The 15,122-nt window shown below is 41.3% G+C and overlaps 1 protein-coding gene across 2 annotated transcripts in view; it reads right to left on the bottom strand.

The window, feature by feature from the left end:
• Nucleotides 1-747: 747 nt before the first annotated feature.
• The window catches only part of ABCB1 (ATP binding cassette subfamily B member 1), a 232,398-nt gene continuing 218,023 nt past the window's right edge, over nt 748-15,122 (bottom strand). For both annotated transcript variants that reach the window (XM_073238890.1, XM_036990690.2), the window contains exons 22-28: nt 14,878-14,978; nt 13,488-13,628; nt 11,040-11,196; nt 10,360-10,557; nt 4,776-4,982; nt 2,197-2,343; nt 748-1,351 (exon numbers count right to left, since the gene is read on the bottom strand). In XM_073238890.1, the coding sequence (XP_073094991.1) occupies nt 1,148-1,351; nt 2,197-2,343; nt 4,776-4,982; nt 10,360-10,557; nt 11,040-11,196; nt 13,488-13,628; nt 14,878-14,978 (1,155 nt within the window). In that variant the 3' untranslated portion in view covers nt 748-1,147. The remainder of the gene's footprint in view (nt 1,352-2,196; nt 2,344-4,775; nt 4,983-10,359; nt 10,558-11,039; nt 11,197-13,487; nt 13,629-14,877; nt 14,979-15,122) is intronic.

The following is a 15,122-nucleotide window of genomic DNA, read 5'->3' as shown; positions in this document are numbered from 1 at the left end:
TTTCTGACCTAACATGTAATCTAATTAGAGAATATTCCATGTGCTTTTGAGAAGATTGTGCATCCTGTTGATTTTGGATGGAATGCTCTATATAGATCTGTTGACTCCATCTGATCTAATGTGTCATTCAACACCCTGTTTCCTTATTTATTTTCTGTCTAGATGATCTATCCACTGATGTGAGGTGTTAAATTCTACTATTATTACATTACTGTCAATTTCTCCCTTCAGCTCTTAGAATATGCTTTATATATTTAGGTGCTTTTATGTTAGCTGTGTAGGTATTTACAATTATTATATCCTCTTGTTAGACTGACCTCTTTATAACTATATAATTCCCTTCTTTGTCTCTTGTTAACTTTCTTTGTTTTGAAGTCTGTCTTGTCTGATGTAAGTGTTGCTGCTACTCCTTTTTTTTCTCTTCTATTTGCATGAAGTATCTTTTTCCATCCCTTCACTTTCAGTCTATATGTGTCATTAGGTCTGAAATCTCTTATAGGCAGCATATAGATGGGTCTTATTTCTTTATCCATTCAGCCACCGTGTCTTTTGTTTGGACTATTCAGTCCATTTAAATTTAAAGTAATTATTAATAGGTATGTAGTTACTGATGTTTTAATTGTTTTCTGGTTGTTTCTGTAGCTCTTTTCTATTCCTATAAGAAGTTTTTTTCTTAAACACAGAAATGATCTTCAATATTATAATCAGGAGATGATATATTATACATTTTAGACACAATGAGTCCAATCATACAAAAGTTTAGTTTTATTATAGGCACTTTATGCAAACATTCAGTATTCCTTACTACTGCTATAGTCTTTTAGCAAGGCAGTTACAGTTCAAATAAGAAAATATAAACAAAAATTATACACCTTAACAAAATCTACTCTGAATTACTGTATAAGTTTTATAATGCAATCAAAACTATTACTTTGTTTCATTTGATGATGTTTCTTTCAGTTCCTTATAGTCTCTGAAGACTCTGAACTTGGTAGTGCTCTTAAATTCTGGCAGGAAGTGTTAAACAGGTAACTTTACATAGTTTTTCCAGGAGGTACTTGCTTTTTTAACTTTAATTAAATGTCATATTTTAATACAAATATTAGAAAATATTTAACAGCTCATGTGGCCACAGTTCACTAGTTCACTAGCGCTTTGCCCCAGCCTGGACACTGACCATGGAAAAGTAGATGCCTTTCTGTGCCAGCAGCTGTTGATGTGTGCCATGCTCCTTGACTTTGCCATTCTGAAACACCACTATTAAGTCTGCGTTCTGGATGGTGGACAGGCGGTGAGCGATCACTATGCAGGTGCGGCCTTCTCTGGCTTTGTCCAGGGCTTCTTGGACAACCTGTTTAATAACCACTTATATTAATTATGATAAAAATAGTCCTCTCCCTTTCATTCCTCCTCCATAATAAGCCTCACAATTAATTTATCCAATACTAGGTCCTTCTGTAACGATAGTATCAGTGAATTTATAAAGAATTTACAAAGCAAAGTATTTGTCATATCAGAAGATAATTTAATCCTAATTTGGATTAGTTCTGAGGCAGGAGTTACCTATTCTAAAAGTTAAGACAATAAGAACAATAGAGCCAATCACTTAAAAAAATTCATTGCTGTGCCCACCCACACATCCTTGAAAGCCACCATCTAGTCCAGCTCAACAGCAAATTCAGGAACACTGAGCCCAAGATGAACACAGCCTCCTTGGTTATTTTTAAGATAGGGAACATCTTAGAACTTTGTTTTTCACAGTCCTGAATGCTCAACTTTTTCTTGAGCTGAAAATGATTACTAATATTTATCTTAAGGTACAGTCAGCTTGTAACTCTGTATTGACCTTTGTATATTGCTGTATTTTAATACCATTGTATTGACCTTTTTATATTGCTGAGGAGATGCTTCCAGTAGAAATGAGAAATATGCCTCCAGAATACTGCTTCTGAGGTCAATACAAAGTGATCCAGGGCTGTTTTTGAACTGTAAGTGCTATAAGACTGATGTGCCTAGTTTTCTCTTAGTTCTCCTGAATAACAGCTAAAGAGCATTTAAATTCCACTGAAAGCTGACATAAGTAACAGCCAACATATCTGGCTGAATTTTGTTCTCTACTGTGGAAGACAGCAGTGTAATTAAAACCTTGTAAGGACAACTGATTCAAGTGTGAATGAGTTGAACTTAAATTCTTACCTTTTCACTTTCTGTATCCAGAGCTGATGTAGCTTCATCCAAGAGCAAAATATGAGGCTGTCTAACAAGAGCACGAGCTATTGCAATGCGCTGCTTCTGGCCACCAGAGAGCTGAGTTCCTTTGTCTCCTACTCTGGTGTTGTATTTCTGTAAATAGGGTTATGTTATTATAAAAAAGTAGAGCTGATAATAAAGTCTTAAAAACAGAGTTTTGTTACAAAAAATAGGATAACCACTTCCATACATGCAAAGTTTGGGTTCCCAAGGTAAGAATAAGTTCACAGGAGTTATACAAACAACAAAAACAAGAGCACATTTGATCTTTCTTCTTGAAGAGACAGTTGGATCTTAAAAGCTCAGTGTAAACAAGTCAACATTTTTATGAGGAAGAATACTGTTGTCATGTTAGTCTCTTTCAGTCTTTTGGTTTCATTGTATTTGGGACAAAGATTGCAGGAAGAAGGAAGGCAATTTGATTTGACCAGGCTATACATAATAAATAAATGAAGCTTATTTTATTTATAACCAGCAGGTGATGCTCTCTGCATTGTTTTAAACTGAGAAAGGGCCAAGTCTTGGGATGCAAGCCTTTTGCTGTCTGTTTTTATAAAAACGATCTCCAACACTTCAACAATTTTAACATATAACACACAATTCTATTTTGATATCTAACTTTAAAAGCTGAAATCCCCTTTTTTAATTTTTGTTTTCAGAGTTCACCTAAAATCCTTTTCATATTCTTTGCCACCATAATTAACTCTATTCAACATAATGATAGCGACAGGAATTAAACAGGTAATTAGAGGAAAGAAGATGTGGACTCTGACAGCATGTGTTACCTAGAAAATAATACTATGCTATTGTTTTCTGGTTTTTGCTAGGCTGAAATTTTAATCAAACTGCCTGTTCTGATTCTGACACCAAGTTTGACTTTAAAATTCATGTTCTACATGTTCTTAAAATTCATGCTCGCTCTCTCTATTGTCTATTTTTATTTGCTGTTTCTAGCAACCTTAGTTCTACAGCGCACAGTCTGAAATCTTCACCTCCCGATGGGGAAGACTGCAGGTGAGGTTGCAGATTGTCCAGGACTGACTCTACCCCAGAGTTGCAGCTGCCTGGAAAGGCAGGAGCACTGAGGTGTGTCCCACAGGAGTGCAGGGGTTGCTGGGATGCACTGACATAGGATGGATCCTGGTGAGGCTGGTAAAGACAGGACTGTAATCCAGGGAAAGAAGAATTAGACCAGTCTCCTGCAGGGTGAGGGAAATCTTAGTACAAGTCACTTGGGTGAAGCAGTGGGTCCTTAGATAGAAAACAAGATGTAAAGGGGTTTGCCTTCTCTTTCCATATTAAGACACTGGGGAAAGGACTGCCATGTCTAAAGGTGTGCTCTGTGTGACAGGCAAGAGCCCAGGAGCCCAGAAAAGTGGGGTCTTTGTGGCAGACAAATACCAGGGGGCAAAGGTTAGTCTCTTTGTTTGTCTTCACTAACCCCTAGCCCAGCTCTTCTCCAGCTTTAGCCTTGGCTATTAAAATGGATAGCTGGGCCCCACCTCCAAGATGTCTGATTCAGCAGATCTGGGGCAAGGCCTGATAATCTGCATTTCTCACAAGTTCCCAGGTGATGCCAATGTGCTAGTCCAGGCTCATCTTGGAGAACATACTTTGAGAATCTAGGTAAGGAGCTTGAAGTTACATATTGGAAAAGTTCTAGTCTTGGGAAAGGCCAACTATCCACAGTTAGGTTAGAAGGTTAAAGGAGGAGAGGGACAATTCCTCCTCCCTGGGGACTATGCTGTGGAGGCAGCAGCTATCAGAAGAGCCTGAGGAAAATGAAATCTTGGGAAAGAACTGGGGCCACCTCCTCCTTGAGGAGGAGATTGCCCTCCCTGCTGGTTTGAGGCTACTGAGCTTTATTTCTAGGGGCCACGATAAAGAATATAACTAGCACTAAGGTAGGGGAGATGGACTGGGTCAAGATGCACTTCAAAATGCAGGACCTAAGAGGCTTAAGAGAGGGCAAGAGGTTCCGTTTCGCTAACTTCCTAGGAGGAATTCAGAGGACATCCATGGGACAACAGCCCAGGGAGCCCAGGGAAGGCTTCAATGATTAACCCTGTAAGTAGAGCCTGGGTTCCATAAATATGCGATGGTGAGAGATTATGTGGCACCACTGTCACTCCAGTGCTCAGCTCTATTCAGAGAGAGCCTTCTTTATGGCATGGGGCCAGTTCCTCGGCCTGGCCTGACTCAGCTTGTGGGAGAACTGCAAGGAGGCAGAAAGAATGTCAAGAGAGAAATGGGCAGGGAGATCACGCCTGCTTCTGTGGCCCTGCGCTTAGGCTGAGTCAAAGGCTTCCTAGAGTCAGGCTTGCTCACAGCGTGAGTCAGTTTGGGTGATCAGGTAAACGCGGCATCAAACTGGGAGACAAAGTGTGTCTGGATGATTGTGTACATGTGGGTGTGTGTTTCAGTTGCTCATTTCTCTTCCCCTTTAGGAAACCAGCCCTTTAGAAACTGAACTATAGGCCAGGGAGACTGCTACATGTTCCTGCTCTAAGATGAGAGAGGCTTACATCAGGCAGTGTCTCGATGAAGGGGTGTATGTTGGCCTCCTTGGCCGCATGCACGATCTCTTCCTGTGACACGACCCGGCTGTTGTCCCCGTAGGCAATGTTCTCAGCGATGCTGCAGTCAAACAGGATGGGTTCCTGGGACACAATGCCTAGATGCGCTCGGAGCCACTGCACATTCAGGTGCTTTATTTGTTTGCCATCAATCAGCTGAAAACAAGAGTTCACAGATCAACTTCAGGACCAGCACACTCTGAATTTAGCAAAATCAGGATTGTTATTTTGTACATGGAAACTGTCAAGTTACTGTGAGACATTTTTGTTGGTTTTTGTTTGGATTGTTGAGGTTAACTGAATAAGGTCACAAAATTGAATGCTTTAAGGAACTGTCATGTTTCTTCTGTTTTAACCCTGGCTTCAGATACATGCATGTGGTTCATATATTCATTCAGAATATACCCCCCCTAGTTCTAAGATATCCATGTTCTAATCCAGGAAAGCTGATGATAATGTTTAATCACATGGCATTGGGAATTAAAAGTATGAGGTTGCTCATCAATTGACTTCAGAATAAGGAGATTATTTGAATTACCCAGGTGGGTGCAACATAATCATAACTGTGAACAAGGGAAGCAGGAGAGCAAATATCAGAGTGATGTGATGTGAGAGACTCGCTCGGTCATTGCTGGCTTTGAAGGTGGAGGAAGGGCCAGGAGTTAGACAGACAGGAACACAGACTCTCCTGTAGTGTCCAGAAGGAACACTGCTCTTTAGTCTAGAGACCTGGCTCTGTGGAATATCCTGCAGAAGCCTCGGGAATACCCCTTATGGCCTTGCTGATAAAAATCCTTACTTCCTGATGCAGATTGCCTGCCTAAAAGGTCTGCTTTGCAAGAAGAATTCAACTGAGAGAACTGTCATCCCCACTGAAGAAGACATCAGTGACTCAGTTTCAAGCTTTTCTAATAGTGGTGATGAGTGTACACTGAGCTATATATACTCTCTTTATCCCATGTGCCTGGCTGGGTGCCCCTGGGAGACAGCTGGCCAGGGGTAGAGTACACTCTTTGCTTCATGAGCACAGCTTCGGTTTGTGGAGCCAGCAGGTGCAGGGATGGAAAAAACAGCCATGACCTTATTAGTACCAAGCCCAGTTGCCATGGAGACTCTTCCGAGCATCTCTGCTCCAGGCTTCCTTACAGTGTTCAGTGAAGGTGGAAAGCAGAGGGTGGAGAGAGGCAGTAAAAACCATACAAGGATGTGGCAAAACAAGAGATCCTGTTAGATGGAACACTGTAACTTGAGAAATGGAAATCTGAGGAAAGAACGAGGGTTTTATTTCCCCCAGGCTTATGCCCTTGGGAGGAAAACAGACACCACCTGCCTAATATAATCAGACAAATTTGAATGATCTCAGCAAGTTTTAATGACTTTCTCTATCACACTGAATGTAATAACACTCTTGAGCCTCCTCATCCCCACATGACACCCTGGAATTGCAAATCATTTAAAATCTATGCTGGCCAAAGAATCCTTTCTTTAGGCAAAGCGTGTTCAGAAGGGTAGCTCTAAAAGAGATCAATGCAGAAGTTCTTTTGCTGAGACATGGTCTAAGGAAGACCAAGGAACTCTGGGGAATCAGTAAACAGTGGTCCAAGGATACTGGCCTAAATCAAACTGAACTAGGAAAGTAAACACATTGGTAATAATAACGTAAAGCCAAATTAAAATGACTAGCTCTATCTATTCTAGATTGTAAATCTACTGCTTGCTTTTACTAGCAGAAACTATCAAATGTCAAATATGTATTCTTCTATATGTATTTGCTCTGAAATAAGGATCAGAGATAAATTATTGAACACTAGGTCTTGTGATAAGCACATTTTGTGCCTCCTTTTGTTGATTCTTCACAACAACAACCTCTGACATAGGTGTGATTTCAATCCCCATTTCACAGATAAGGAAATGAGCAAAACGAAGTACCTTGGGAAAGGTCACACAGTTAGCAACTGGAGGGCTGGGATCTCATCCACATACTACACGCATATGAATTTTGGTAACACAGTGTCTCATAAATGACAGATATTTTTTTGTCCTCCATCAAAAGAGGAATGTGGAATGCCCCCATGTTAGCCCAGGCACCACCAGGTAATGCCCAGACAATGACAAAGGGCTTGTAACGGGATCCTAAGGAGGAGAGAGGACTGATGGTGGGTGTGATGGTTCGGAAAGGAAAGGTCAGGGAAGACTCAAACCAGAGGGGATGTTAACAGTGAAGTCAATGAACTTCAGCTTCAGGGGCCCTCAAGTGCAGGTAACTGCTGGGAGCTGACAGTGTCCTGGAGGGCAAGGCGGCCTGGCTGTAGTCAGGAAGCTCTTACAGGCAGGCATTTATGAAAACCTGCCTAAAGGGTAAAGGGGCTAGAATTTTTAAGGTTTCAATATTTCTTGTGATTTTTTTCTCATTCTAAGTAAATACTCATTTTTGTACCTAATTTTGTATTCATAACTTAATATATTCTTTTCAGCAGAGCCCCTAAAATGTATATTCTTCACACCCAACAAAACTTTGGAACCTCCCCTTTGTTTTTTAAGACTCCACAATTTACCTTAAACCTTTCAAATATATCAGTTCAGCAGATCTAAAACTATGGTTGGTATCAGAATCAACTGGGAAAATTATAAAATTAAAAGGCAAGGCCCTGACCTACTTGAATGAGCCAGGTTGTGTTCCTTATTAACTTTTTAGGCTAGTCTGATAGGCACCTGTTCAAGAACCACTGCTCAGATCAATGTTTCTCAAAGTATGACTCCAGGCACACCGATGGTCATGAGGATTTCCTGACCCCAGAGTCAAGTCCTTCCTGTGGGTATGATCAAATGACATTCAAATCCACAGACTCTACATGGAAATAAGAACTAATACCAGTAAGGTGCTGAGTTATTAAAGGTTACTCATTGATACTCATAAACAAAACTTGATACATTTACTAGTGTTTGTTGAGGGTACTTTCACTAAGAAGTCTGCCTGGTGCACACTGGTTGGCAGTATTTCAAATCTCTAGTGCAAATGCATAGGTGCAGATGAAAGAATTCCAAGAACAGAAGAGGATGCTTTGGTTTCAGTGCATCATCTGTGTTGTCTTGACATGGTTACTGTCCTGTGCACTCAGCATTCATTTCCATATTGTGTCCACCCTTCCATACATCAAGGGACTGGGAGGCTAAAAATTATTTCCCAGACTCCTCTTAGTTCTGGAAGTAACTGAGGTTCTACCAGTGAGATGCACTGTGCAAAATCTGGAAGGCAGAGGCCAATTTCCTTTAGCAGCATAGGTGAGCTAACATGGATGTTCAGGCAGACAGGAGATTTTCCAACAGCCATACTCTGGTGTTGTTTCTTCAGTTTTGGAACAGTTCTGAGACTGGCATAATTTTCTGCAACTTCCTGGCCATAGGATCCCAGCTGCAGTGTTGTGATTTGAATGTCTGGAAGCATTTACATTCACTTTTTACTTCCCCTGTTCCATCCCTTCCAATGATTGTGTAAGCACCCAATCTCCTTTATTAAATACTTACTTACTTGAAATATCTAGGGCAGTTTCTGTTTTCTACATTGCACCATAACTGATATGGTCCATGTTTTTAGTTATGCTCTCCTTGTGTTTCTGTACATATAGAATAATCAATAATTTACTTTCTTCTTGTTCAATTACTATACTGTTTACCATTATTGTTGTTTTCAACTCAACCCTCTGTTATTACCAAGTGCTTTTTCCACTGAAGTGACTATAAATGCATTAGGGGGACCAGGAGATGTTTTTGTCCCTGCAAAATAGGTTATAATCCTACAAGTTTTATAATCATAACTTTAATTAAATCTGCTATTTTTTCCCACCTGGGCTCTATGGGCACTGGGAACAAATCACTTATCAACCACAGCTCATATTAGCTCTCATACAAATGATATCTTGACTGCTCCCCTTTATACCCTTATGCATCCAGGTCTACTTATCCTTAAAAACCAGTCTTAGGCCTATCTTCTTCTGTCATTTAATTTATGGAAGTATATACCCCACTTCTTCAGTTAAAGTCTTTGATGGCAGACACCAAACCCTACAAATCATTAGAGTTACACATTTAACACACTGCTTAATAAAAATCTGTTAGGGACTATAATCAGTGTCTGAGAGTTAATATTTTTCTCCTCTAATTGCTTCATTTGTCAGGAAGGTCATCCTATAGTGTCCTTTTTTCAAACATTAACCACAAAACTGAAGCATCAAATCAGAATTCACAGAAAATATAAAATAAGGAACAAAGCTTAAGTAGTTGTGAAAGAATAAACTACGTCAAGGCACAACTGTCTTTGAATACTGCAAAAAGATTTAAGAGCACCTGTATTGCTGTGAAGAAGTAAAAATGGACCTGGCTACAGTTTGAAAATTCTTTTTTCACATCAGCCATTAATGCAAGCAGAGTCCACACGGAGCTGAGGGGCATCCGTCCGACCGTATGGAACAGGGGTCCCTTCTGGGTGGCCAGTTCCCAGGACACTTCAGCTGTTAAATATTTTCAGTATCACCTCTGAGTACAACCAATAACCAAATGCCTACAGAATGAAAATTTCTTGCTGTAATTTCTATTTCTTCAGAATTTGATTCTTTTCCTGTTCTCCATTATATCATTTAAAATTTCATTACTTGCTTCAGGACTCCTATCTCATCCCTGGTACCTGGGACAGTCCCTGACAGGCACTCAGTAAGGTTTGTTGAACTATGAATGAATAAATCTGACCTTTCACTTACTCTTTTAGTTTGGAAAATGAAAGGGAAGCCCTCTGTACTCTTTATCTACTCCCTAAATTTGTTGATCTCACTTTTTTCCTTAGAAGGTGTTTCAGTGCCCTCTCTCCATCAATGGTTTTATCGCATCCGCAGCCATAAAAACGCTCACATTTTCCCCTCCTAAACCTTTCCCCTAGACTCTGCCTCTCCACCCAAGCTGCTGTTTTTATTTGCCTTTTTTTCACCTTTGATCTTCTTGATAATCTATACTCAGTGTCCATTTCCCCTCCTTACCATCCCTCAACCATGCTAAACTGTTTTCTTCCACAACCACTTCACCAAGGATACCTACAAAGTCAGAAATAGCCCACTAACTGTCAAAGCATATCATGTCTTTTTCCATCTTCATCTTACCTACCTCCCTACAGCATCTGTCATTGCGGACTGTCTTCTCCTTGACATGCTCCCCATCCTTGGCTGCCATCTTACTGGTCTCTCCCAGCACCCCTCCTCTATCTTCCTGCCTAAATTTTTGCTGGGTCTTCTCAGGTAAGTAGAAATGTAACAAAGGGAAGGGAGATGGGTGGTAAAAAGGCTGCTCACAAAAGAGACAGTAGGCAGTGTTGAGAGAAGCTAGAGAAGTTGGCTGGGGAGTTGCAGCTTGGAGACTGTATCTAGGGGCTAAGTGGGACTGTTGTTTAAAGGTTTGAAAACAATGGCTTTTTAGTTGAGAATTAAATACATCCAGGCAAAGAGATGATGGAAAACCTGAAATGGACTGAACATGAAAGTGAGCTCACCACTGCTCCAGCCAAGGGGTCGTAGAACCGCTCGAGGAGCTGGACCACCGTGCTCTTCCCACAGCCGCTGCTGCCCACCAGGGCCAGCGTCTGGCCCTTCTTTACCTCTAGGCTCAGCCCCTGGAGCACTGGGATGTCTGGTCGACTGGGATAGTTGAACATGACTTCATTAAACGTCACATTTCCTTCCAACGTATTCTTAAATCAGAAAAACAACAAATGTGATTTCTGCAATCCTGGAAAGTCAGTGTAGAGCCACAATCCTCTGCCACCATGTATCAGAAGGTAATGAACTTGTCTTACAATTAGGCTAGATTTGTAACAGCTAGAAGGTAATAAATAAGATCTAAAAGGGTCAGTGTTTTTATAGCACATATTGTTAATACAAATGTGACAACTCAAATCTCTTCCCCAAGGACAGAATAACCCATTTATAATAAAGCCTGATGTACAAAGTGTGCTTATGAAGTGGGCCGTGTTTCTATCTCCCTGTAGGTTTGTTCTACCACAACATTGGGTGTTAATATATATTATTAGCATTTATTAAAATGAACCCACAATCTAGAAAGTTTCATTTTATTACTAGCAAGTAAAAAAGCACAGCTTTTATTAAGTTCCCCCTTGGAATATTTTTGCTCATCAGTAAGGAGCAGATTATGTCATCAAAACATCAAACTCACTGGCTGTAGGCCTTCTGTGCTATAGCTGTCAATCAGAGGGGTTTTTTCAATGATCATGATGATGTGGGCCGCTGACACCTTGGCTTTGGCATAGTCGGGAGCAAATGAGCTGGTCTGCCCCACTGCCATGGCCCCAAACACAATAGCTGAGAACACCCTGCAAGAAACAAAGACGTACACGTGCAAAGAGTTATGATTGCAGTGCCAAACGGTGACACTTTGCAGTCAGAGAACACTGTCTCAACAACCATGATCAACACAACAAGAAGTTATAGATCAACACAACACTTCCCTTACAAATTCATGTCGGTGTAATAATCTGATTATAGAATGGCCCATTTTCCATCTCTCTCTGTATCCTCACCTGCCTGTAATTAACTTTGCAGCTCGTCCACTGAAGAGGTGAAATTTGTATTCCTACTATTTGAATGGGGGTTGGCCTTGTGACTTCGCTGGTTGACAGGATGTGGCAGAAGTGACTGTTGCCAGTTCCAAGCCTATGACTCACTGGGCCTTGAATCCTTTCTTTCTCTCTGTCACTACTAAAGTCCAGCTAGCCTGCTGCAGGACGAGGCACAGATGGAAGAGCACGTATGTGGGCCCCAGCCACCCAGGCACAGCTCCCTGCACACGTGAGCGAGCCCAGCAGAGATCCACTATGCCCAACCCGATCAGCACAACTGCCCAGCTGACCCACAGACATGTGGGCAAAAATACATGTTCACTATGGTATGCCATTGGGGTTTAGTGGCTGGTTGATATGCAGCATTACTGTGGCATCAATAACGGATACAGGTGGTGATGCTGGAATTATACCAGAATCCTACAAAAACTGTGAGGTACACAGCAAAGAAGGGTTCCTTACATAGCAAGATATCATGCTGCTCTCAAGATGCATCAACAGTCTTAAAATATGACATGCAAATCATAGCAGCTTAAAGCTCAAAGGACATTACAGCTTATCAAGTCCAGCTCTTAATGTTTGTGCCTAGTCACTTCCCCTAAGTTGGCTTCCATTCTGTTTTAAGAAGTAGCAGGCTTGATGAAGTGTCTTGTTTAAAAAGTTCTTTTTCAAATTGAAGAAAAATGTACATCCTTTTGATATTAGAGCCCTTCAAGTACTGGCATATTGTTAAAAAGGCCCTTCACTTCCTCTCACCCTCCCCGTTCCAGCTGCCCTCGGCTGGACCTGTTTATTAACCTGTCTTTGGGCCTGGAATGGACATAATTTTGGGGAACCCTCCAAGAATAATACTGTAAGTCCATCACATTCCCTTCTCTGGAATCTAGGCCTGTGTTAATGTAGCATAAAGTATTTTTTTTATTTTTTTAATAGCTATAAATAAAGGACTTGAACTTATTATCATTGAGACCTATGGGGTCTTTTTGAAAATAGACTGCTCTTCAGATAGATCACCTTTTTCCTTTAACTGGAAAATTGATTCTCCAAATCTAAATGCCCATCTGTCAGTAACTTTCATCAATTCAGTGCCTTACCTTGGAGCAAAGCAATACATCAAAAAATTATCTAATCAAAGTCCCAGTGCCAATGATGTTTGGTTTGATCTTTTCATTAGAGTCATAAGTAGCACCTACATATCATTTGTCAGAGATATAAAGTAGAAATTTTAAATCTTCTGTTGGGGTTGTCCCAAGGAAACTATAAAACATGCACAAATCCATGTTTAAATAGTATGGACACATTATCCTAACACATTATACTGCCAGGCTTGGGTGATTCTGGTTTAAATGTAAAATATGTTACCACTAATTATGGGATGCTGTCAAAGGTCAGAATCTCACCCATCACCCCATCTAGATGCTCAGTAAGATTACATACACTTTTCACTGCCAAATTACATATTCGAGTACTTGACAAGTATAATTAAGCTGAGGCCTCTCTTCCTCTGACTGAAGTACTATTTTCTACATTCAGAACAATGCAGCAGAAATCCCAATCCACTTTTCCTTTATCATTTCTGAATTTCCACAGCTCCTGCTTCCTAACTGATCTTCTCTCACAGAAAGCCAATTCACCCTGGAATCTCTGAGCGATTGTGGTATTCACTGCCCCCCACCAGTTCTTTAGCTGCCCTGCTCAGGAGTCCTTAATTTAAAAGGACCCAGTCAGACCTTTGGCTCTGAGTTAGGCCTCTTCCCAAAGGCCAAGGCTTTCTGGAAAAGCCTTATTGTATAACCACCCAACTAGCCACCGATTTGGAAATGTCAAATGTGAGTCAGCACTGGGGGAGGGGAAAGTTACTGAGTCACCTGAAACAGGGTGCTTCCATGGTAATGCACGGAGACTCAGAGGCAGAATGCCACCTTCGGAAGCACCAGAATATCTTCCTGAAGCTTCACACAGTAAGGTTTTCTATCCAGGCAGGAAGCATGCCCAGCTTGGCTTTATTTCTGGAATTTAACTATAAATATTAGCAAGATACTTACAGCAGAATATTCTCAAAGGTCATGAAGTTATTGGCCACCAAGTAGGCACCAAACCGGAAACAGGCAGCATAGGAAAAATACATCATTGCCTGGGTGATGGAAAATGTGATTCCAAAGATGTGTGCTTTCCTCAAAGAGTTTCTGAAAATGAGACATTTTGCAACTTACTTGACTTTCATTTCTCAGTCCTTGAAACATAACCTTTGATAGGTTAACACTGAAGGCTTGGAGGCGTGGCAGACAAAATGGGTTTAGTTTCCCAAACATTTTAAGTTTGGTCCTCACTTTACCACTTGAGAGAATTAGGAAACTGCCTCTTGGAGGACCACATCTCCAAGTGTTGAGGTAAAGTTAAAATAAGCCAAGGAAAACATGAAGAGCCTGCTGGGGATTAGTAAATGGAAGTTCTTTCCCTTCTCCCCTTCGTGGACACAGAACCTATACATACTCTACAGTAAACATTCATTCACCACACATTTACCCAACACCTACAAGCTGCAGGGGCGAGTCCAACACATTCTTGTCCTTGGGACCCAGAAGTCCAGTTGGACTGTAATTTATGCATGAAGGTACCTTATGAAAAACATGTCATGGGAAGAGAGGAGGAAGTATTTGACTCCCCAGGGGTGCTACAGAGGCTTTACATCTGTGGATTTTCACACCCACCTGGAACCAGGCGAGGTGGAGAGAAGAGCAGGCTGGAGCGTGGGCTGCCCTCAGGGCCTCCTACTGCCCTCAGAGCCTCCTACTGCTGCTTCGACCTGCTTTTATCTGCTTCATATATTGGGATTTCAGTTTTGGGGTTTTCTCCAGAAAAAAAAAGGCTTTACTATATAAAAAAATTTACAAGTTTGAAAACTCATTGATAAAGTCTAGCTCTCTCCTTTACCACAGAGGAAACTAAGGCTCAGAGAGGTTGGGTTTGCTCATGTTCACATCACTCTTTAGAGCCCTCACTGGATGAGGGAGAACAGTGAAGGGAGGAGAGAAGTTCTCCACTGGAGAAATGTAAAGAGAGGCAGGAAAGCCATGCCAAGCAGCACCACCCTCTCGGATCCCATACACACTTCAAATTTCATGTTCCATAGAGAACTCACTCCCAGTGACAGCAAACAATAGGGCCATTAAGGAAACTCAGCATCAAAGAAGCAGGTCAATACCCTTCTCCCTCCCCTTCCCAAGGGTTCCCTGTTCTTACAGGTGACACCTCAGAGATGTCCCTGCCTTAGGTCAGAGCCTTGTGATTTTGCTCCTGGGTAACTCTAAGTGCTTCCCAATTCCCCAGTGGAATAGCTTATCCACGTGTTCCCTACCTTCTGGCCAACTCCTCAAAACAAATCTGATGACTGAAAGACCCCCCACCTCCCCTGCACTCTTCAGGGGTTATTACCTGTATGGTACCTGTAAATTCTGTGCATACATATGTTCAAACTTCTGTTCCTGAGTCAAAGAAACAACGGTTCGGAAGTTTTCTATTGCTTCAGTAGCGATCTGTAACAGAGACACCCAGTCACTGAGAGGCACAAAGGCACATGGAGGCAGTTAGTTGGAATTCCATAAAAGAGATTAATCAAATTAACTTTATTATCACATATTATTATTTATTGTGACCTATTAGCTTGTTCAAGTTTCAGA

Source organism: Manis javanica, chromosome 6 (genome assembly GCF_040802235.1).
Source record: "Manis javanica isolate MJ-LG chromosome 6, MJ_LKY, whole genome shotgun sequence".
NCBI lineage: Eukaryota > Metazoa > Chordata > Mammalia > Pholidota > Manidae > Manis > Manis javanica.
The sequence above is the reverse complement of the archived record's forward strand: the minus strand, read 5'-3'. Positions and strand labels throughout refer to the sequence as shown.